The 24,238-nt window shown below is 55.5% G+C and overlaps 1 protein-coding gene across 3 annotated transcripts; it reads right to left on the reverse strand.

Annotated features, from left to right (window-relative positions):
• Positions 1-46: 46 nt before the first annotated feature.
• VPS28 (VPS28 subunit of ESCRT-I) lies at positions 47-11,537 on the reverse strand. 3 transcript variants are annotated; one of them, XM_090040845.1, is made up of 10 exons: positions 11,396-11,537; positions 7,000-7,094; positions 3,192-3,220; positions 2,795-2,832; positions 2,307-2,396; positions 1,929-2,034; positions 1,544-1,645; positions 1,291-1,344; positions 825-916; positions 47-513 (listed from the first exon to the last, which is right to left on the reverse strand). In XM_090040845.1, exons 2-10 carry the CDS (start codon positions 7,031-7,033, stop codon positions 396-398), a joined length of 663 nt encoding a protein of 220 aa, XP_089896971.1. In that variant the 5' UTR covers positions 7,034-7,094; positions 11,396-11,537; the 3' UTR covers positions 47-395. The 3 variants fall into 3 exon arrangements, with proteins under 3 accessions (XP_089896971.1, XP_089896972.1, XP_089896973.1); XM_090040846.1 differs by having other exon boundaries at positions 11,373-11,487; XM_090040847.1 differs by lacking the exons at positions 3,192-3,220; positions 7,000-7,094; positions 11,396-11,537 and having other exon boundaries at positions 2,755-2,832.
• Between the last annotated feature and the right edge of the window lie 12,701 nt (positions 11,538-24,238).

The raw sequence follows: 24,238 nt of genomic DNA on the forward strand, positions 1-24,238 counted from the left end.
GCTCTGAGTCAGCTCCCAAGCCCACAGGATACCAAGCAAGGGGTGGTCACAAGAAAGGGGGTTTATTTGTCTATATTCACACCTCTGTACAAGCCTCCTGGTTCGTGACGAACTGACACCCACCACCAGCGAGGTCTGGCACTGTGGCTGCACTGGAGAAGGAGCTGCCTGCCCCCAGCAAAAATGCTGGCAGAGATTGGGATGGAGACACACCAGTTCCCAGAGAGGGCAAGAGGGGAGTGTGGAGTCCCTGTGCTCTGCTGCTGCCATCCAGAGGGAGTGCCACCCAGCAGAGGCAGGAAACGTGGATGCTGCCACGTCCGGCCAGGGGCTGTTTGCAGAGAGGGACCGGTGCAGGCAGAGACCAGTCTGTGGGGGGCACAGGGCTGAACGCCTCAGGAGTGCAGGAAGCGATTGAAGGCATTGTAGGCCGACTCCAGGTCAAACAGCATCTGCCGCACCTGGGAGTCATCCAGCTCGTCCGAGGCCGACATCCCGCTCAGTGTCTGCAACCTGATGGGAGGGAGCAGCAGTGCAGGGCGACTGTTGCTGTAGCTCCTCTGGGTGCTGCCCTGACCAATACTGCTGCCTGGGCACGGCCCCCGGGGCCTGCAGGCCTCTGCCAGCACCACGAGCCAAGGACAGCACTGCTCCTGCTCCCCCAACACCTCCCCACCCTGCCCCAACCGGCAGCCAGCTGTCCCCTGCTGGGCTCTGAGCCCTGGCTTGCAGCAGGGCTGTGCCGCTTGCCAGAGCAGAGCTGGGGAAGCTGCTGCTGGAGAGCTCGTTGTGCCCCAGGCTCCCTGCTGGGGGGCGGCACTCACCACTGGTTCACTTTCTGTCGCCCCTCGAAGTCCGGAGGCAGGTGGCTCATGCGGTTCATCGTCTCCATCAGCTCCCGCAGGTCCGGCTGGATCTGGGGGTACGCACTCAGCCTCAGCTCCCAGCCCCCACCCGAGCCCTCTCATGCTGGACCCTGAGAACAGGCTGGGACGGACCCCATGTCCTGGAGCTCAAAGTAACCCCAGCCCCACCTCAAAGTTCAGACACTTCTTCCCTGGCCCAGTGCAATTCCCAGAGTCCCAGCAACAAAGCCTCTGGCACCCAGATATTAGTGCAGCAGAGGCATCTGCCCTGCCCTATACCACTGGGCAGGGGGTCTCTGGTCTTCACCCGCCATCAGTAACGCCAGCCTTGGCTCAGGCTCTGCACTGCTGGGAGCGTGGTGATACTGGGGGCCAGTGCAACTCCAACACACGCTGCCTCGTGGCTGTGCCCTCCTGCTCTTACCTCGTCCATGGCTCGGATTTCCAGGCGCAGCTTATCCATCACGGTGATGAAAAGCTGCAAGAGAGGGGGTGGGGTGGGGTCATCTCAGCAGAGGCCTCTTCCCACGGCCCTCTGGAAGGGAGGGACCAGGGGAACGGTCCCCAAGAGCCCTCAAGCTTCTCCTAGGCATAGGGCTCCAGTCCAAAAGGACCCTGGGGTTGGGCCAGGCACAGAGGGCTCACCCACCTCCCCCCGCCCCAGCCAGGGCACGTACGGAGACGATGTCAGCGATGCAGCGGTTCAGGTTGCCTTTGTCATCCTTGATGGTGATGGGCCGATCTTCCTTGATCCGCTCCATGGCCAGCGGGCAGTCAAGCTGCAGGATATTGGGCCCTTAGCGAGAGCCATGTGGGAGCAGTGCCCCCCACAACAAATCTCCAAGCCATGGAGGATGCCGTAGGCTCCAGCTGCAACCTGGTAACAGACCTTGCCTCGCAGAGGGACAGGAACGGCACAGGACCTCTCCCACACCTCTCCAAGATGCAGTCTCTAACCCAGCCCAGAAACAGCACAGATGGGCCCAGGACGCCCCTGCTCAGAGGTCCTGTTGTGCCTCTCACCCCATCGCTCTAAGCGTAGCACCAACAAGCCCGACTCACCCGGAATTTGCGGCAGAACTCATCGATGGAGCTGATCTCAGAGCCCTGCACCTGCTTGAAGGCAGCTTTGTACTGGACCAGGAGCCGGGAGCAGGCCGCAGTGTACCTGGAAGGAGTGGGAAGGAGGCCAGAGCGCTGGGTAACAGCAGAACGTGAGAACAGCAAAGGGTGGGGGGTGGGGACCCTGGGGCCGAGGGTATAAAACCAGGCCAGCCCCTCTAGAAGACCATGGCTTTGGTGTCAGTCCCCAGGGGAAGGTTCACAGCTGGACTGCAGCAGGCTTTGGCTGGCAGTGGAGAGAAGGGGGCTCAGACAGCAGGGACTCAGCAGGCTGTTCTTGAACACAGCCCTGTGAGAGGGAAAGGCCAGGGAACTCACTCGTTGGGAGAGACGCAGTCCTTGATGTAGGCTTTTTCCAGCGCCTGCATCGTCTTCACCACGGCAAAGAGCTCGGCCATGTTATCGTACCTGAAAGCAGCAACCGGATGTGTGTGAGGGGGCACGGCCAACAGGCACCCCTCCCACGCCGTCCCCCAGACACCTCCAGAACTGCCTCCCACAAGAGGCGCAGTCTCCAGAGCTTCTTGTTTCAGAGCCTCAGGGAAGCCCTGGTGTTTTCTGGAGACAATCTTCCTGCCTAGCCCTTTCCCTTCCCAAGCACCAGACAGTGGCCAGAGGCACAGAGACAGGACAGTGCAGGGGATGTCAGATCTGTTCTGGCTTGGCAGGACACCGGGGAAGAGGCTCACAGCACTCTGTGCCAGGATACGACTGCAGGCAGCTGCTGCCCGAGTCCCATCTACTGCCAACCCATGGGGTCACGCACACTGTGTAGGAGAAAGGTGCTCAGCCAGGCAGGGACTCACTTCTCACGCTCCCGCGCATTCTTGTACAGCTTCACCTCCTGCCAGCACAACAGCAAAAGGGAGAGGGAGAGGGAGAGAGAGAGAGAGAAAAAAGCATCAGGTGGCAGTTGCTGAGCTGGGCATGATGAGCATAGGAAAGCTGGGCTGTCAGACCAGTTACACTGAGGAAGATGTGTACGGGCTCCTCTGGCCACCTCGCTAAGAAGCAGCGAAGGTGGATTCACGGGGGTGCCATGAAATAGGGACACAAATGAAGTGGGCCTGGGAGTACGAATCTGCTTCTAGATCACATCCCCTGGCTTCAGGCTTGCTCTGGATGCATGCCACAGGGCCCTGTGACCAAGTCAGACAGGACAGGACAGGGTGGGGATGTGAGAAGGGCTGAGCTGTCACTCACCTCATACAGTTCCGGCTTATTCCCTGGGGCTAAAAAGAAAGAGAATATCAGTGAACAGACATGGCAGCAGCCTGCCGCATCAGGTCTGGGCAAACCCGGCCCTCAAAGCAACCAAAAACAAACAGCTAGAATGTGCTTAGAAGGCTCCAGGGGGGCAGCACTCCCTGCTCTGCACAGAGACAGAGGCCAGGGGTTTGCAACCTTTTAAAGCTCAAGACCCTCCTTGTTACAGACTCCCACTCCACTGGAAACTGCCAGCTTGCTCCAGTGCTAACTACGGTGAAACAACAAAGCAAGTCTCTTGTTGCAAAGAGCTCAGAAAACTCCAGCAGGGCAGGTTTTGAACACTATGGATCCCCATCTGCAATCTCTGGGTTTACGTTGCGCATCCCGTTTGCACACCTAACGGGTACCAGCGCTCCATGGCGCCCCAGGAACTCAATTCACCCGACTGAGAATCACTACGCTAGACCAACAGCCTTTGCCGGGCAAAGGAAATTTCCTTCCAGGCCCGCAAGGAGGCTGTCCCTACAATTACTCTGCATGTCTGCTGCCTAGACAGGTACAATGGGAGCTAGTGCAGCAGCTCTGCAGAAAAGCACCTGGGGGAATGGGGGACAAGAAGCTGAACAGGCCAGCAGTGCGCCATTGGTGCCAAGAAGTTACCAGCATCCCAGGCTGCATTGGGAGAAGCACTGACAGCAGATCGAGGGCAGTGATTCTTCCCTCTATTCAGCACCGGGGAGGCCATATCTGGAGTCCTGTGTCCAGCTGTGGGCCCCCACAACAGAAAGGATAGTTTCATACTTTCTAGGGTCAGAAGGGACCTGAGCAGATCATCCAGTCCGACCCCCTGCCATGGCAGGAAAGAGTACTGGGGTCGAATGACCCCAGCAAGGTGTGCATCCAACCTCCTCTTAAACACCCCCAGGGTAGGAGCCTGCACCACTTCTCTTGGATGTTGGTTCCAGACCCTAGCCGCCCTGACCGTGAAGTCGCCTCCTGATGTCTAGCCTGAATCTCCCCTCTGCCAGCCTGTGACCGCTATTCCTGGTCACTCCTGGCGGTGCTCAGGGGAACAGGGACTCCCCCAATGCCTGCTGATTCCCCCAACTAGTTCATAACAGGCCACTAGATCCCCCTCAGCCTTCTCTTGTGGAGGCTGAACAGGTTCAGGTCCTGCAGCCTGTCCTCATAGGGCCTGCCCTGCTGCCCCCTGATCATGCGAGTGGCCTCCTCTGGACCCTCTCCATGCTGTCCACATCCCTCCTGAAGTGCGGTGCCCAGAACTGGACGCAGTACTCCAGCTGCGGCCTGACCAGTGCCGCACAGAGGGGGAGGATCACCTCCTTGGACCTGTTCCAGATGCATCTGTGGATGCAGGACAAGGTGCGGTTGGCCTTCCTTACTGCCTCCCCACACTGCCGGCCCATGTTCATCTTGGAGTCAGCGATGACCCCCAGATCCTTTTCCGCCTCCGTGCTGACAAAAGGGGAGTTCCCCAGCCTGTAGGTATGGTGCCAGTTGTTCCTCCCCAGGTGCATCACCTTGCACTTGTCTGTGTTGAATCCCATCCTATTCACATCCGCCCACCCCTGTAACCTGTCTAGGTCTGATTGTAGCCTGTTGCATCCTTCCAGTGTGCCCACATCCCCCCACATCTTCGTGTCATCAGCAAATTTGAACAGGATGCTTTTTACCCCCTTGTCCAAATCGCTGATGAAGATGTTGAACAGTGCGGGCCCGAGGACCAAGCCCTGGGGGACCCACTGCCCACGTCCCTCCAGGTTGAGAAGGACCCATCCACTACCACCCTCTGGGTGTGGCCATCTAGCCAGTTGGCGACCCATTTGACTGTGTGGGTGTCTACACCACAGCCCCCCAATTTCTTTAATTAGAACAGCTCTGAGTGCCACTCTAATTAAATGTATTTAGCATCCTGCACTTCATGATGGCAGCAGGGGCGCTTTAACAAAGCTTGTTCGATGAGCTTTAATTAAAGTGCCACTGCTGCCATTGAAACGCGGGGACGATGAATACACATGACGCGGAAGCTGCTGGAGCAGCGCTAATTAGCACGCTTCAGCAGACTGGCCGCAGACTCGTCCACCACCGCTCTCTGGGTGCAGCCCTCCAGCCAGTTGGCGACACATCTGTGTGGGTGTCGACACCACAGCCCCCCAGTTTCTTAATGAGAACAAGGTGAGAGACAGTGTCAAAGGCCTTCCGAAAGTCCAGGAGGACGATGTCCACTGCTACCCCTGCAGCTAAGGATTTGGTGACTGGATCGTAGAAGGCCACCAGGTTGGTCTGACAGGACCTGCCCTTAAAGAACCCATGTTGGTTGTCCCTAAGCATGACCTCCCCTGCTGGCCCCTCGGGGACACGCGCCAGAATAATTTTCTCAAAAAGCTTGCCCAAGATTGAGGTAAGACTAACTGGCCTATAGTTTCTCAGGTCCTCCTTCCTCCCCTTTTTGAATATGGGGACCACGCTGGCCTCTTCCAGTCCTCTGGCCCCACACCAGGGCACCACGAGTGCTTGTACAGCCGTGCCAGGGGTCCCACAATGACCGCAGCCAGTTCCCTCAGTACTCTAGGGTGGAGATCATCTGGACCAGCTGACTTGAATACATCCAGCCCCTCCAGAAGTTCCCTAACTAGTTCCTTACTAACCCTTGGCCTAGGTGCACCTCCCCTGGGGCCTGAGGGGGGCCTAGCGGGGGGGGGTGACTGTTCCAGTCCCTGCTTAGGAAAATGGAGGCAAAGAAATTGTTAAATATGTTGGCTTTGTCGTCTGGTGTGATGACCAAATTTCCTAACGTGTCCTGCAAGGGCCCCACATTACCTGGTACCTTCTTTTTACCCCCTACGTATTTAAAAAAGGACTTCTTGTTGTCCTTAATCCAGGAAGCTCGTCCCAGTCCCATCTCTGCCTTGGCCTTCCTGACCGCCCCCCTACATTCCTGAGCAACTGCAGTATAGCCCTCCCTGGTAATGTCCCCTCCTTTCCATCGGGTGTGTGCCTCCTTTTTAGCTAGGAGACATTCCCAGATGCTTTTGGTGAGCCATGGGGGCTTGTGTGCCCTCCTGCCCCCTTTGATCCGTGTTGGGATTACCTCCCTTTGGGCTTGGAGGATCGTCTCCTTAAGGAGCGACCACTCTCCTTGGACACCTGGCTCCCCAGGATGTGGACACATTGGAGAGAGTCCAGTGGAGGGCAATGAAATGGCTGTAGGGCTGGGGGACAGGACTGGTGAGGAGAGGCTGAGGGAACTGAGCTGATTTAGTCTAGTGAAGAGGAGACTAAGTGGAAGAGAATAGCAGCCTTCACCTCCCTGCAGGGGGGCTGCAAAGAGGACGGGGCTGGACTGGTCTCAGTGTGGGCAGACGACAGGACAAGGAACAATGGGCTCAGGCTGCAGCAAGTGAAATTGAGGTTGGATATTAGAAAAATCTCTCATGAGGAGGGTGGTGAAGCACTGGAACAGACTCCCCAGAGAGGTGGGGGAGTCTGTATCCTTGGAGGTATTTAAGACCCAACTCGACAAAGCCCTGGCTGGGATGATGTAGTTGGGGCTGATCCTGCTTTGAGCAGGGGGGCGGACTAGATGCGACCCCCCTAGACCCCTTCCAGCTCTCGTTCTCTATGATTCCCACCAGCTGCGGAGAGGTGTGTGCCCAGTGCAGAGACCATCACCCCTCCCTGGCAGGTCATTGCAAGGCAACCGGGCACCTCCACCCACCCTTGTCATCCAGGGAGCTGTCACTAGAGCACATTCAGGGGCATCTCGGACACATGGACTCACCTCCCATCCCGGGAGCGGGGATCCCGTGGAACATCCTCGGGGGCTGGACTGTGGGTAGCCACCAGTCAGATGCAGCTCAGGGCCAGTGGGGATGACTGAAAGGAACCGACAGAAACCGAGACGGCACCGCTATGAGAGTGGGTCCATTCCAGACATTATCTCCCCACCCCAGCACACCCCCATGCCAACACAGGGCCGCGACCAGCAGCCACCAGTGCTTGAGGTCAGGCCACCCACCATGTCGGAGTGGGGCCCCAACCCGGGGAAGTCAGTGGGGCAGGTGCCTGCAAGAGCCAAGACAGCTCACAGTGTGCCAAACATGGGCATTGCCAGCCTCTGCCCCTCCCCCACCCTGACCTGGGGGGCAGACCCCTGCCCCTCCCCTACCCACGAGGCTGAATTTGGTTACTTGTTCCCAGTTCCTGGTTCCTTTTTCAAAGCTAACCTAGATCCAGTAAAAGCTTGTTATTAATGAATGACACATCCTAAAGAGAGAATTGTATTAGCTATGCATAGGTACTAATTAATACGTAAAATAATATCCTACATCAAGTACAGAGACCTAAAGGGAGGTCAGATTAGGATGGGATTATGGGGCAAAATACCTCTTGGCCACTCCAAACTTCCCTTCAGTGCCACTGTGGCACTGTCCCAAAAGACCCTGACCACAGTCCTGTCTGGCCCAAAGCATGGTTTGGCCATGCCAGGCTGCCAGCTGATGGCCCCCATGCCCCTTGCACAATACTTCAGTTCCTTGAATAAGGATCTGGTTTTTGAGCTGGGAAGATGGCTGGAAATCCATTTTGGGCCACCCCACAGCAATACCTCTGTGGCACCAGGAGCCTCTCCTGGATATCTGTGACTCGAGTCTTGCCTGGTCCAAAGTGCACTTTCACCATGCCAGGCTCCAGTTTATTCTCCTTCTGCGTGTACTGTCTTTACACTGCTACCAATTAGGAGCTGCCCTTCTGCTGGGAGGGATCATGGGGCAAAACCCTCTTGTAATCATCCCAAAATTAGAGGTGCACTGATACACTGGTCTGATATCGGATCGGTACCAATATAAAGAAAACTGGCTGTATCAGATATCGGCCCAACGGGGCCAATAAATGACACTGTGTGCGTGCAGCACTCAGGCAGCCTGGAGAGCTGCCTCCAGCTGGTAAGTCTGGTGTGGTGGAAGAGGAGTGGGGAGGGAAGGGGAGTATGTGGGAGGCAGATCAACACCCCACCCTGCGATGAGAGAGGTGGCAGGGGCAAGTGCAGCCAAACAGGGGGAGGCAGCTCCCGATGCTGCTTGCACCTGGGGGAGGATGGGGGGGTGCCTCCTGGATCAGCGCAGGGTGGGGCAGGCTCTGGAGCAGGCACCAGCAGGATGCTGCATCCCCCCCCAGATTTTGCCTCAGGTCCACTCTCAGCACCACTGCCACCAGCAACTCAGTGCAGCCCCGGCTCTTCCCACTGTGCGGGTGGAGGCAGGGCATTGAGCTGGGGCGGTGCTGGGAGTGGAGCTGCGGTGAAATCTGGGGGGGATGCAAGATCCTCCCAGCACTGCCAGTGTCCACTCTGAGCTAAGCTCCTGCCGAGGAGCCCTACACAGCCCCAGTTGCAGCCCACCCTGCCCAGATCTGGGAGGCACACCCCCATACCCTCCTGGGGTACAAACAGAGATGGGAGCCACCCCCCACCACAAGCCATAGCTCTGCCCACCCCCAGCCCGGGCAGCACATGCCCCTGCTCTCACCCAAGGGGGTATTGATCTTCCCCCCCCCCGGCACACCCCTTTCACCACAACAGACTTACCAGCTGGAGGCAGCTGTACTGGAAATCGGATCAGTATTGGTCGGTATGCCTCCTTAAATATCAGCCCCAAAATCTCTACTGGTGTACTCCTACCCAAACACGTCCCCACTACCACGGGAGCCTCCTGAAGAAATCTGGGCATTTTCCTACTCAACCAAATGCTTGGTTTTGAGTGTGAGCCTCCCAGACACCCAACCTTTACGATCTCTCTGTCGCTGTTCCACCTGGCCCTGGATGGCAGGACGAAGGGCAGCATGAAAACATACATGCTCCAACACAGGGTATTTAGCACGTTTCATAGTTTCTAGGGTCGGAAGGGACCTGAGCAGATCATCCAGTCCGACCCCCTGCCATGGCAGGAAAGAATACTGGGGTCAAACGACCCCAGCAAGGTGTTCATCTAACCTCCTCTTGAAAACCCCCAGGGTAGGAGCCTGTACCACTTCTCTTGGAAGTTGGTTCCAGATCCTAGCCACCCAGAAAGTGAAGTAGCGCCTCCTGATATCAAGCCTAAACCTACCCTCTGCCAGCTTGTGACCGTTATTCCTGGTCACTCCTGGCGGTGCTCGGGGGAACAGGGACTCCCCCAGTGCCTGCTGGTCCCCCCTGACTAGTTCATAACAGGCCACTAGATCCCCCTCAGCCTTCTCTTGTGGAGGCTGAACAGGTTCAGGTCCCGTAGCCTCTCGTGTCAGAGCAGACTCGATTAATCGAGTCTGCGGCCAGTCTGCTGAAGCGTGCTAATTAGCGCTGCTCCAGCAGCTTCCGCGTCATGTGCATTCATCGTCCCCGCGTTTCAATGGCAGCAGTGGCACTTTAATTAAAGCTCATCGAACAAGCTTTGTTAAAGCGCCCCTGCTGCCATCATGAAGTGCAGGATGCTAAATACATTTAATTAGAGTGGCACTCAGAGCTGTTCTAATTAAAGAAATTGGGGGGGCTGTGGTGTAGACACCCACACAGTCAAATGGGTCGCCAACTGGCTAGACGGCCACACCCAGAGGGTGGTAGTGGATGGGTCCTTCTCAACCTGGAGGGACGTGGGCAGTGGGGTCCGCTCGGTCCTCGGGCCCGCACTGTTCAACGTCTTCATCAGTGATTTGGATGAGGGGGTAAAAAGCACCTGTTCAAATTTGCTGATGACACTAAGGTGTGAGGGGACGTGGGCACACTGGAAGGATGCAACAGGCTACAATCAGAACTAGACAGGTTACAAGGGTGGGCGGACGAGAATAGGATGGGTTTCAACACTGACAAGTGCAAGGTGCTGCACCTGGGGAGGAACAACCGGCACCATACCTACAGGCTGGGGAACTCCCCTCTTGTCAGCACAGAGGCGGAAAGGGATCTGGGGGGTCATCACTGACTCCAAGATGAACACGGGCCGGCAGTGTAGGGAGGCAGTTAGGAAGGCCAACCGCACCTTGTCCTGCATCCACAGATGCATCTCGAGCAGGTCCAGGGAGGTGATCCTCCCCCTCTGTGCAGCACTGGTCAGGCCGCAGCTGGAGTACTGCGTCCAGTTCTGGCCGCCGCACTTCAGGAGGGATGTGGACAACATGGAGAGGGTCCAGAGGAGGGCCACTCGTATGATCAGGGGACAACAGGGCAGGCCCTACGAGGAGAGGCTACGGGACCTGAACCTGTTCAGCCTCCACAAGAGAAGGCTGAGGGGGATCTAGTGGCCTGTTATAAACTAGTCAGGGGGGATCAGCAGGCACTGGGGGGGTCCCTGTTCCCCCGAGCACCGCCAGGAGTGACCAGAAATAACGGTCACAAGCTGGCAGAGGGTAGGTTTAGGTTAGATATCAGGAGGCGCTACTTCACGGTCAGGGCGGCTAGGGTCTGGAACCAACTTCCAAGAGAAGTGGTGCAGGCTCCTACCCTGGGGGTGTTTAAGAGGAGGTTAGATGAACATCTTGCTGGGGTCGTTTGACCCCAGTACTCTTTCCTGCCAAGGCAGGGGGTGGGACTCGATGATCTGCTCAGGTCCCTTCCGACCCTAGAAACTATGAAACTGTCGTTCCCACCCCCCCCCATTGGGACATTCCCCCAGGGGCACTAACAGGACGTTTGGGATGGCCAAGAGGCATCTTGCCCCATAATTCCATCCTAATCTGCCCTCCCTTTAGGTCTCTGTACTTGATACGGGATATTATTTTATATATTAATTAGTACCTATGCACAGCTAATGAAATTCTCCCTCTTAGGATGTGTCATTCATTAATAACAAGGTGTGACTGGGTCTAGATCAGCTCTGAGAAAGAAATAAACAAGCGACTTCAGTCCCATCCCCCACCCGGACTCGCTGCCTGCCCCTGGGGGGGCTAGACCCCCGCCCCTCTCCCACCCCCTCTGGGGGTTTTCCCCCCTTCCCCCTTCCTCCAGACTGGGGGGGCACTACCTGCCCCTCCCCCAACCCGACTGGGGTGGGGACTAGACCCCCCGCCCGTCCCCCACGCTCACGGGGGGATGTCCCCTCTTGCCCCTCCCCCAGACTGGGGACGCCCCGTCCCTCCCCCACCTGGGAGCAGGAACCGGACCGCCTCCCGCCCCCCCCCCCGGGTCACCTGAACGCAGCGGCCTGTCCTACCGGAGCTGGGAGTGGGGGGCGAGCAGGCCCCTTCCAGCCTGAAACCTCCGCGCCTCCGTAGGCCCCAGACGCGCTCACTTCCGGTTTTCGGCCCGCTCACTTCCGGCAACATAGCGGCCCCGCCCACACCGCGCGGGACTCGACTGGATCTGGGTCACGTGCCGCCCTCCCCGCCTTGTCATGGCCCTTCCGGCCGCCAGGGGACGGCAGAACCCAGCGCAGGCTGCGGCCACCGGGGGCGGGGCTGACTACCTGCTTTGACCAATAGAAAGCCAAAGAAGACGCCTTATTTGCATATTGAATCGGACCTTTTCTGCCTGTTTCCGCGGGCTGAGAAACTTTTGGGGGCGGTGCCCGGATCACTGACGTGCCGGTTTTATTGGCCCCGTCCCTGACCTGCGGTGCGCCTGAGCCTCCGGGTGCGCACGGGCTCTCCCCCGTGGTGCGCGCTGCTTTCAGCTTCTCGCTGCCCAAGGGCATTTCCTGATATCCAGCCTCAACTTGCCTGGCTGCAGCCTGCGCCCATTGCTCCGTGTCCTGTCGTGGGCCTGCTCCGAGACCAGCCCAGCTCCAGCCTCTGTGCAGCCCCGCTGCAGGGAGGTGACGGCTGCTGTTCAATCCCCCTCCGTCTTCTCTCCTCCAGACTCAGTCAGCCCAGTTCCCCCAGCCTCTCCTCACCAGTCCTGTCCCCCAGCCCACAGCCATTTTCATCGCCCTCCACTGGACTCTCCAACATGTCCACATCCTTTCTGTAGCCAGGGCCACAGCTGGACACGGGACTCCAGATGTGGCCTCCCCAGTGCTGAGCAGAGGGGAAGGGTCACGTCTCTCAATCTGCCGGCAGCGCTCCTGCCATAGTTTCATAGTTTCATAGTAGCTAGAGTCGGAAGGGACCTAGGTAGATCATCTAGTCCGACCCCCTGCCCTGGCAGGAAAGAGCACCGGGGTCAGATGACCCCGGCAAGGTGCTCATCTAACTTCCTTTTAAAAATCCCTAGGCTAGGAGCCTGCACCACTTCCCCTGGAAGCCGGTTCCAGGCCCTAGCCGCCCTGACTGTGAAGTAGCGCCTCCTAATATCTAATCTAAACTTACCCTCCGCCAGCTTGTGACCGTTATTCCTGGTCACTCCTGGCAGCGCACGGGGGAACAGGGACTCCCCCAATACCTGCTGATCCCCCCTGACCAGTTTGTAGCAGGCCACAGGGTCCCCCCTTAACCTTCTCTTGTGGATGCAGCCCAGGATGCCGGTAGGACACACCGCTGACTCATACCCAGATTATTGCCCTGTCACCCCTACGTCCTTTTCTGCTGCCCAGCCAGTCGGTCCCCGCCCGTACCAGCACCTGGGATTCCTCCGTCCTCAGTGCAGGGCTTTGTTGTATGATACTGCTGTACGTATTTAGTGAAGAGGTGGGGGGAATGGAAATGAAATGGCCAGTGCGACTATTCCAGTCTCAAATCCTCATTTACTGAATGCACAAGCAATGCCAATATTTAAGCAAGGCTTTAAGTACAACATTCAGCTTCTAAGCAAGCCGACAGTTTTTATATTTATGCAAATAATCTTATGCAAACCTGCATGATAGGTACAGTGAGATCAGGTGTCCATCACGGCACTGGGTTTCAAGTAGTTATCGGTTCTTTTGCCACATATCGCTCTCCTCCAACTTTAAGTTTTTTCCTAGGTTTTTGTATACTTTTTTTTAACAGTTCTCTTCCATATGTGCCATGCATGGTTACATCATGAATATTCACCAATCTCCTATAAAAGCAGTCATCTTCCTGCCAGGGTGCCGTCTGCATCCTGTTGTCTGACACACAAACCACATCCGCTTTTAATGTTCTTGCTAACAGGGGCTATGAAACAGTCATCCAAAACTGGGACTCACTTACTTTGGTTTTCACTAGTGGCTTTAGTTATACCGAGGCACAGAATGACGTTGCTTATGGTAAGCATTTTGCTAAGGCAGCTTTCAAGCCTGCAATACAGCGTTTGCTCCAATCTTAAACTGAATAATCCAGCCCTTAGTAAACCTCCTAGTAGTTCCTTTTTCACTGAATAGAAGCGTGCAGCAGAAGTGTGCTGTATGGGATGATGCCCTTTTTTAAAACCCTAGCTCCACCCATGCACATCAGCACCTTCTTACCAGGGAGATTTACCCAGCCAGAGGTCCCGTGGGACACTCTTGGAGAGGGCAGAGGTTGTTAATGAGGTGAATTTTTTAACGAAGCATAAATCCTTTGCTCATCCCTTTCATCTGTGTTGCTGCCTCCCTCAGGGATTTCCCTAGACACTGCCCCTCTGTCACCATTTCTCATTCTCTCCCTTTCCTGTCGGTCATCTCCTACCCGCCTCGTCTGATATTCCAGCTCCACACCAGGACATGCAAGGGCCCCCCATGCTCTTCTCCATGCCCCAGGGACAAACCTGGGTCTGCTGCCTGAGACAAGCCGTGGCATGGCAGGGAGACCCTTGAGGCTTTTGGGGTTCCCCGCAGGTGGGTCTGGGACACCAGGTAGGCTTAGCCGGGAGCTAAGGTGATTAATGGGAGGGGAGATGATAGCAGCTCTTTGACGGGCTGCTGTAAAGAGCTCAGCTCGTTGGCTGCGCTTGTCAACAAGTGGGAATCGAGCCCTGGTTTGTCCCCGTGGCTCACATGTGGAACAAGTGGCACGTCAGTGCCACGTCAGCCCGCCAGTCGCCACACTGGATTCCATAGAATTGGCCCCAAAAAGGAGAAGCTGCGCTAGGAAGATGAGTCACTCTTCTCAGAAACCTTTTCATGGCCTTGAAAAAAGAACCGAGGGACAGCGCGGCGCCTGCTTTTACAGGTGCTGCTGGAAGAGCACGGAGCAAAGAGACCGTTGGCTGCAAAGCCAAACGTCTGCACCGCTGAGCAATGTCCTTTCCAGAAAAGAGGGTGGCCAAAGCATCTCAGTAAAAACCTTAGCAGGGGCCAAAACAAATATCCAGGTGCCCATGTGGGAAATGTCATGTTGTTCACAAAGACATGATTCTTCACGGTGCTGTGGTCTGACCCCTGGATTTCAAGTCCATTGGGGTTTTCCCAGCACAGCTAGTATCCTGTTAGTATTTGCTAATAGGTCACACCAGGGGTCAGCAACCCCCAGCATGGGTGGCACAGCGTGGCATGCAAAGGGATGTTGCTTGGCATGCACCTCTTGGGCAGATGGTGGGGAAGGGGCCAGGGCTGTGCTGCCAACAAGGATCAGGCCCCTCACGGCTTCCTCACTGTCCGCCCCCGGCACACCAACCTCTTACAAATCAAGGTTACAGATATTTTCAGCTCTCTGCCCAGAAACATTGGATTTGTGCATACAGTGGATCGGAGGATCCTAGAGTGGTGGGGGTGGAAGGGAGCTCCAGAGGTCACCTCTAGCCCAACCTTTGCCTGCCTGAGGCAGAGTCACAGGATCATAGGACATGGAGGTAGAAAGGGAGCTCAGGAGGTCACATCTAGTCCAACCCCCTGCTCCAAGCAGGACCAGCCCCAATTCATAGAGTCATGGAGAAGCAGGGCTGGAAGGGATCTCCAGCAGTCATCTAGTCCAAGCCCCTTCCAGAGGCCGGATCAGCCCCGTCCAGACCACCTGATACAACCTTAAACTCTGCATAAAACTACCTTCAACTACATCATCCCAGCCAAGGCTTTGTCTAACCAGGTTTTCAAAACCTCAGAGGATGGTGATCCCACCTCCTCTCTGAGTAACTTATTCCAGTGATTCACCACCCTCCTCATGACAGAGTCTTTCCTGATATCCAACCTCAACTTCCCTTGCTGCAGCCTGAGCCCATTGCTCCTTGTCCTGTCATCCGCCCCCACTGAGACCAGTCCAGCTGCATCCTCTTTGCAGCCCCCCTGCGGGGAGGTGACGGCTGCTGTTCAATCCCCCTAGGTCTTCTCTTCTCCAGATTCAGTCAACCCAGTTAAAGAATCATCCTTGTTCAAACCATCCCAGACAGATCCATTGTCCAGTCTCTTACCAAAACTACCACCAGCTCTGACACAGCACAGACATCACCCTCAGCCCCGCCACATGGAAAGCAGGGGGGCCACGGCAGCCAGCATCCTGCTTCTATACCGGTTATGGGGCTGGGGCACATGATTTATGAGGCGAGGCAGAGAGAACTGGGCTGATTTACTCTGGCAGCCGTTCAGGTATTCGAAGACTGCTGCCACATCCCCTCTAGAAAGTACAGCGCAGGGAGCAGGTCCGGGCAGTGCGAGGGGGGTGAGCAGGGGTGCATTTTGCTGCCTGTGCCCTTCTCTGCCTGGACCTCCAGAGAGCCCAGGCCCAGGCCATGCCCCCACTGCAGAGGAAGGCAGAACCCCCTGGTGCAACCAGTCTGAGCAGAGGGAAATCCCTTCCTGCCCCGGTGCTGCGTTGGTGCAGGGGCAAGACCCTCCAGCCAGGACCCTGCGGGGTTGGTGCCAGCAGAAGCATTGACACAGCCCAGCCCCAGCCCCAGCCTGGGCTGCAGCCAGCACCCAGCACCTCTGCAGGAGGCTGAACCCCCCCGACACATGGAGCAGGAAGGAGGATAGGTGCAAACAGCAAAGTGCATACAATGGACAGGTGCAAACAGCAAAGTCCAGCCTGGGAAACCCCCACAGCAGAGCGCGGGCTTTGCCACACCTACATCATCCGGCTTCCACCTTCTTGCTGAGACCTCCAGTGATTAAGAGTCCCCCCCTTGCCCCCCACCCCCCACCCCACGTCTCTCCCACTCCCTCCCTGCTCTGCCCGGGAAGAAGTGTTTCCTCATCTCCAGTCTGAACCTGCTCTTTTCACTTAGACCCCGCTGACTTCTCGTTGTGAATCTGGAGACCTGAACGGGCCAGATGTTATGACTGGGCACGGTTCTTTGGGTAGACGTGATATCTTTTATTAGACCAACCAAGTAGTTGGGAAAAAAGTTTTTAGCGAGCTTTTGGGTGCAGTCATTCTTCCTCATATTTTATGCCGTCCTTTTGTAGTTAGGTCAGTGCACCCATGGGGTTTGTAATAAGTAACAGCAGTGTTGAAGGCTAGTTTCTGTTCCTTTTGGCCTGTGTTAACCCTTGGGTTATTTCTGACCGCCTAGGGAAATGGTTGTAGCTCCATAGCCGGGAGGAGGGGTGAGGTGGGCACCCTTCACTCATGCCTCTTGAAAGCAGGAGCATCTCACCTTTTTTTTTAAGAGCTGCCACTTGACCGCCAAAAACTCCTTCTCTGTGTAGAAGTCTGGTTCAGTTGGTCTGTAAGGTGCATCTCCCCCCTGCCTTCTATCAAAAGCTTTTCCTGCATCTTGTTAAGTGACTAAATGGGATTATTCAGGACTAGCGTATAAAGGACTGACATGACAACTCATTTGATGAATGACAGAAAGGCTTTATTTACTACAAATATTCATTGCTAAATTTGCCAAAAGCAAAATCCAGTATATTTAGCTGTAAAAGCAATGATATCTCACCAGTCCAGGGAAAGAGGTGGTCTCAGTTGTGTCAGCTTCCCAAGGCGTGGATCCGCTCACCGAGGACCTGCTGGGTGCAGTAGCAATACTGGCAATGATTTCTCATCCTTGAAGCACGCTCCGTTCACGGCTTCATTCCTCCTTTATACTCTTTAGCTCAGCATCTTCAAAGCATTCTTGTACCGTGAAAATCAAGAAACACAAGCATCAATTAAAAGGCAAATTCTGTTAATCAACCTGTTCATTACCAGTTATCAGAAAGTCACAATTTTGATTGAATGACCTTGCTCAGTAACAAGAGGTTATCCATTTCTTTAAGTTGGAACATCTCAAGAAATTAATTAACAACTGGGAAAAACCCAAAGTTTTGAGGAGTCATTCTTGGGAGATCAAGGGAACCACTGAGGCAAAACAAGAGTAAATCAGGGGGAAACAGCTATAAAAGCCCAGGTGGAAAATCTCTTTTCCTGCACATAAACATGAGTTAATTGCAAAGATATATATGCTATACTAATTAATCAAGGATAGACACTTCACAGTTACATCCCACAGACATAGGAGCCTGCTTAAAATCATAATAAGTGCAGTCAGATCAGCTGGAAGTGATGCCTCATTATTTCTTTTCAGACGGTCCGGCCACAAACGCCCATCGTCCTGCACGATGCAGTTGTCTTCAATATTTTGTATTGTAACTGTTGTGAGTTACACCCCGTGATGGAAAGCAGGTCGGGTCCGTTTGTCATAAACAGACAGATCTCAGCTGCTGCAGCCGCTGACCCGGGAAGAAACCTTCCTGGTTTCTATCAGCGGTGCTCAGCTTTGCTGCCTTGAAAATGCCAGCCCTTAGTTTCACTCTGACAGAAAAATACCAGCGGTTGCAAAGACCTCAGAAAGGTCGAACGGGGCAGAACGGCTGTCATGCCTGTTTGTGATCTCTCGAGTTGATCTTGCGAACAGTGTCGGCACCCCAACGGCGCCCGGCACCCCGCGCGCCCTCGAAAGGGGCTCAGGGCAGCTCGGGGTGTGGCTGAGAAGCCGTGCTCTGTACTAATGGGTTCGGGGGAACATTTTAAAGCAGGACATGGGAGAGTCCAGGGGTTGTAGGGCCCGGGGGGAGGAGAGGTCAGCTCAGAGACATGGAAGTGAAGGACCCTCCAGAAAGCCCCCCGTGATGCCTGGCTTGAGCAGCCCTGGGCTGGACCTTCCAGTGGCCGCACTCCAGAGCCTCCCTGGCCTCGGTGAGTGACCACTGAGTTCACAACTCGTTAAAATCTACCTGACCACTAACAACCCTCTTGTCTTTTTTAAGGGCCTTGATGTTCCCCCAGTCAGGCTAAGCTTTGCTCTGCCATGCTGCTGCCTGTGAGCTCCTATGTCACAGCCCTGCAACCTGCTTTTAACTCATTGCAATGGAGTGACATTTTTTTTTTGCTTCCACCTTAAAGGGAATGATGCAGCCCTTGGTCCCTGGCATCATATTATAGTGCCTTGATTATTTTTAACTGGAGAAAACTACATGTTATATGTGATGATGTTGCATTTTGGCCTCTGCACCCCCTTTTTTAAATCCTAGATCTGCCCAGGCCCTTCCAGATTAGCTTTGAAAAGGCCACGCCTTTCAGGTCCTTTGTTCTATGGATAAAAGCCAAGCTCTCACCCTCCAGGGCAGTGGCCCAGGGTTGGGAAACTGATACCTGGCCCCAGCCTCTGCCGTGTGCCTTGCGTGGCCATACAGGGCAGTGGGGACTATACCTGGCTGGATGTGCCAGGTCCCCCGCGCAGAGGTAGCTGGGAGCACAGAGCTGCAAGGCGGGGGGTGAAAGCTTCAGGTGGGGAGGAAATGCATTGTAACAGCCCCCGCACCCAGCCAGGGGGGAGCAGGAGACCTGTTGCAACGTGCCTCTGTCCTGATTCATCACCGGTTCCCGTCTACCTTAATCCACCACAAATATGCTGCATTTGATGCCAGCGGCTGGCTGGCAAGGAAGAAGGGCTGAGAACAGGTTTGCTTTCTCCCAAGCCCCGGAGCAGCGTGTGGGCAGGGGGTGCTTCTGGCTCAGAAGTTCAAAGAGAAAGGGGAGGCTTCTGCAGGGTCCCGGGGTGGGGACCTGGTCTTAGCCTGCTGGGTCAGGCCCTGACAGGGCTTTCCAGCTTTGCACGGAGGAATCAACCCCCAGTTGGACTTGACGAGCTCTTGAGCCTTACGTCTGTGTGATGTGCCTGCACCTGAGCGAAACCCCTCTGCGTGCCTCACGCATCTCGGTACCCCCTCCGCTTCCTCTCGTTAGCCCTTACAGACCACAAGATTCCCAGCTACTCCTCCAGAGCACTGGTTCTCAACCTCGTTCGACTACAGCCCCCCATGGAAAATACCAACTCGTAGATTTGACTCCTGCCGTGACTATAGAGCGGCACTAGAGCAATATGAGGACAGACTAAAGCCAGGTCTGCTCAGGTTAGAAAAGAGATGCATGAAAGGGGGGCAGTAGGAGGGTTTACAACATCCTAAAGTATTGTGATGCCTCTTGATAAACCCACGGGGCATCCACACCATGAATCCTGCTCCCAGTTCTCAGCCCTGCACCTGCACAAGGGGATAGGAGACCTGGGGAAGGACAGCAAGGACGAGGAGCAGCTTTGCTAGGAGGAGACTCACGAGGCCAGGCCTGGGCATCCTGGACAAGACATGCTGGAGGGGGTAGGAGAAGGGTCCACAACACACTCGATGGGGATATGAAAGTCCCTGGGATTTATTACTGATTGTCTGTCACCAGACAGGGACGAGGGTCACACGTGGACCGAGCAGGCGGCAGTTGAATGCTAACACCAGGGAGGTCTTTTCCCCCCAGCATGGCACTAAAGCGGGGACTCATGGCCCCAGAGGTGGTGGGAGCAGAGAGCTCAGCCACATGCACCAGGGCTTGGGCACGTGCGTGCAGGAAAGGGGCATCGGGGGCTCTGGAGCAGGAGTGAGGGGCACGGCCTCCGCATCAGCCCTGCCTGGACCTCAGCGCTGGAGGCTGCAGGGAGAGAGGAACAGGGGAAAACCCTGCTCCAACCCCGTCACTCTCCCTGCAGCTCCGCTCCCTGCCCCGTGGGACACAGGGGACCGGGCAGGATGGACCTGGGTCTGCTCCAGTGTTATGTTCTCATTCTTCTGTTGCAAAGAGCTCAGCCAGCCCCCGGCGGGCAGGATGTGCGTGACTCTCTGGATGCCTACTGGAAATCCTTGGGCTTATCATGCAAGTCATTACTTGGAAGAAGCCAGACACTGAGGCACCTTAGAGACTAATATGTACAGAAAGGCAGAAGCTTTCAGAGGAGACGGCTTAACAGTACTATGGGGGGAGGCCCCCATAGCAGGGTCTCACTGCAGCCTGGTTTGAGAATCCCTGAGCTGCAGTGTGGATGAAGCTACGGGCTGAGTTTTAAAGCTCTTTCATTCCCCAGGCCCCTGCTCAGTTTTTGTCTGGCTTGGATCCTGTCTGCACCTGACAGTGATGTGGTGCCCTGGACACAGGAAGAGCTGAGAGCCCCCCAGCAAGATGGATCCCCCCCTCCAATGCTCTACGCCTGGTGGCTGCGTGCCACGTTGTGCAACGCGCCTGGCTGACGTGCTCTGCAAGCCCCTTCTTGTTCTTCCAGCTCTCGGTGCTTCCGCCTAGGGATCCCATTACTTCCCCGCTCTATGAACCAGTCACTATTTTCACCTGCCCCCATTGCTGCTTTCAGATCATAGAATCACAGCAGTTGGGTCGAAGGGACCTTGTAGACCTTCAAGTCCGACCCCCCGCCTGGGCAGGAGAAAAACCGGGCTCAGATGACTCCAGCCAGGTAGTCATCAAGCCTCTTCTTAAAGGCCCCCAGGGTAGGAGCCAGCACCACTTCCCTTGGAAGTTGGTCCCAGCTCCTAGCCGCCCCGACCGTGAAGTCGTTCTTATGGATGTCTAATCTAAACCTCCTCTCCAACAACTTGTGGCCGTTATTCCTTGTGGCCTGCAACCCCTACCCCATGCAGTTACACTGTGGCCTAAAGCTAGGACCCCTACACCCACTTTTCTTCTCCACCTTTGCAGGCACAGCTGCTCCCACCCTCCTAATAATACCTAATGAGTGTTCCCCCAAGCAATACACCAAGCATCTGGCCTCATCAGACCTGATGGTGGAGCAACCAGCTTGCTTTGCATAGGAAGCAGCCACCCTCCTTCCTCTGCAGGTTTCTGGCCATTGTAGTGGTCAGCGCACAGCCCCTACATAGAGATTGCAAGACAGCTAATGCGTGGTAGCACACCTGCGGGATCTGGCTGATAGATCCCCACAGCATGAGCAGAAATGAATGCAGCGAGTGGAGGGGGTGGATAAAGGAAAATCCCTTAATCCTGGCAAAATCTGCATATGTAAGTGAGACATGTAAATCAGCGTCCCAGGGGCAGGGTCTGGCTCGCCCCTGAAGCAGCTGCAGACTCCTGGCCCTGACTGTGGTCAGCTGCTAACCCGGCTTCACCTGTTCTCTGGTGGGATGAGGGAGGTGGCAGGCAGGGGGCAGGAGGAAATGGAGTGCCCTGGAGCCCAGGTGCATGCCCTGCTCCCCACGCCCTGGGTGTGCCCGTCTCCCCCAGCCCCTCTGCTCCGGGACAGGAGGGACCCTAGGAGCGGACTGGGAGCACATGGAGGAGAAAGCGGGGAGGGGGCAGCCAGCAGAGCTCAGACGCATGGGACACCCCCATAGCAGGGCACTGCTCCTAGGTTGTCCCCCCCACCGTGCCCGTCCAGCGTCTCCTTGACACCCCCAGTGATGGATGAGGCTGAAGTTGGTTGCTTATTCCCAGTTCCTTATTCCCAGTTCCAAAGCTAATGTAGACCCAATACAAATGTGTTATGAATGAAGTATACATCCTAAAGAGAGAGAATTTCATTAGCTGTGCATATGCACCAATTTCTATGTAAAATAGTATTCTACATCAAGTACAGAGCCCTAAACGAAGGTCAGATGAGGATGGGATTATAGGGCAAAACACTTCTTGGGCCACCCCAAATTTCCTATTGATGCCATAGTCATAGTATCATAGCACTTAGGGTCAGAAGGGACCTAAACAGATCATCAGGTCTGACCCCCTGCCCCAAGCAGGAACAGGTGCTGGGGTCGTATCACCCCAGCCAGATATCTGTCCAGCCTCCTCTTGAAGACCCCCCGCCCATGGGACGCTGATTTACATGTCTCATTTACAGATGCAGATTTTGCCAAGATCAGCAATGACGCCAAGATCCCTTTCTGCTGCCGTGTTGACAAGAAGGGAGTTCCCCAGTCCATAGGCGTGTTGCTGGTTCCTTCTACATAGATGCTGCACCTTGCGCTTGTCTGCATTTAACTCCATCCTATTCTCATCTGCCACCTCTGCACCCTGTCTAGATCTAGCTGGATCCTGTACCTTCCTCCTAGCGTGCCCACCTCACCCCACATCTGGGTGTCTCAGTAAATTTGCACAGTGTGCATTGCACACCCACATCCAGATCACTGATGAAGATGTTGAACAGTGCGGACCCGAGGACCGAGCCCTGGGGGACCCCACTGCCTATGTTCCTCCAGGTTGAAAGCAACCCGTCCACCACCGCTCTCTGGGTGCGGCCCTCCAGCCAGTTTGCCACCCATCCGACTGTGTAGGCATCAGTGCTGCAGTCACCTAGTTTTTTTAAGAGAGTGTGATGGGAAACCGTGTCCAAGGCCCTCTTGAAGTCCAGGAAGATGACATCCACCCCCACACCCTCGTCCAGGGTCTTTGTGACCTGATCATAAAAAGAGACCAGGTTGGTCAGGCAGGCCCTGGCTGCAATGAACCCGTGTTGGTTGCCCCTGAGCGTTACCTCCCAGGCTGGGCCCCCCAGATGTGCTCCAGGATGATTTTCAAAAAAGTCTTCCTAAGGACCAAGGTGAGACTGACTGGCCTATAATTGCTGGGTCCTTTCTTCCATTCTTGCAAATGGGGACCACAGTGGCACTTTTCCAGTCCTCTGGGACCTGGCCAGAGCCCCACAAGCGCTCACAGAGCCGTGCCAGGGGCCATGCTATGACCCCTGCCAATTCCCTCAGGTGAAGGGCATCTGGACCTGCCGATTTAAACACGTCCAGCCCCTCCAAAAGTTCCCTAACTCAGTCGCCCCTGACCCTAGGCGTGGCGGTGCCTCCCCTGGGCCCATCCGCAATCCTAGTGGGGGAGACGTCCTGGTCCCTGCTCAGGAATATGGAGGCAAAGAACTCGTTAAAGAGGTCGGCTTTCTCCTTTGCCTCAATGGCCAGATTGCCAAGCCTGTCCTGCAGGGCCCCATGTTACCTGGTGCCTTCTTCTTACTCCCTTTGCATTTGGAAAAGGACTTTTTGTTATCCCCAATTCTGGTCACCAGCCCTAGCTCCATCTCTGCCTTGGCCATCCCTGTGGTCCCAAGCACCGGAGGTGTGATCCTCCTTAGCGATAGCCCCTTGCCTCCACTGTTTGTACCCCTCCTTTTTAGCCCTCGGGCATCCCTGGATGCCTTTGCTGAGCCAAGGGGGCTTTTCAGCACTCCTGCCCATGCACATCGGGCCTGACTCCCTTTCGGGACTGTCCCAAAGACCCCCGACCACAGTCTTGCCTGGCACAAAGCATGGTTTGGCCGTGCCAGGCTGCCAACAGACACCATCCTTGCCACTGTGCTAAGTATCTGGACCAGAATAAGGAACTGGATTTTGGGTTGGGATTATAGCTAGAAATCCTTCTTGGGCCACCCCACACCATGCCTCTGTGGCACTGGGGACACTCCGGGACATCTCTGACCAGATACTTGCCCGGCCCAAAACATGGTTTAGCTGTGCCAGGCTGCCGACTGGCACCACCCTCCAGACACTGTGCTAAGTACATGGAACCGAATAAGGAACTGGATTTTGGGCTGGGATACTAAAAATCATGGAGTAAACAAAGACCTTGGATTTATAACATATTACAACCTGCCTGACACCTGACTCCCCAGGTATCTCGCCACTATTCATCCCCTTCTCTCCCCCCGCAGCCTGGCTCTCACCCATTGACTCCTCAGTCTGCATCTTCACTGACTGCCCGCCTTGCAGCCAGCCCAGCCCAGCCTCGGGCTGCTTCACTCTTCATCCCATCCAGGAAGGGCACACACCAACTGCAAGAAACTTCCTCAGCCTGATGAAGGGTTTTTAAATCTGAAAGCTTGCTTAAATTTTTTCCCCCACTATTTAAATTGGTCTAATAAAAGATATCAGATTCACCCAAAGAACCGTGCTTTGAGTCAGGCGGGACTGTAGACAGTGGTCTTTGGGACAGTCCCCCAGTGACACTGAGAGGAAATTTGGGGTGGCCTAAGAAGT

The sequence above is a fragment of the Crocodylus siamensis genome, chromosome 3, assembly GCF_052110815.1.
Source record: "Crocodylus siamensis isolate JL-2025a chromosome 3, ASM5211081v1, whole genome shotgun sequence".
NCBI lineage: Eukaryota > Metazoa > Chordata > Crocodylia > Crocodylidae > Crocodylus > Crocodylus siamensis.

What these genes read in the sequence shown, in the direction of transcription:
- VPS28 (XM_090040845.1), bottom strand. Translation starts at nt 7,033, where the DNA reads ATGTTCCACGGGATCCCCGCTCCCGGGATGGGAG. An exon ending in ATAAGCCGGAACTGTATGAG is followed by an intron (nt 2,833 to 3,191) that starts GTGAGTGACAGC and finishes TTGTGCTGGCAG; the next exon opens with GAGGTGAAGCTGTACAAGAA. An exon ending in AATGCGCGGGAGCGTGAGAA is followed by an intron (nt 2,397 to 2,794) that starts GTGAGTCCCTGC and finishes TGCTGCTTTCAG; the next exon opens with GTACGATAACATGGCCGAGC.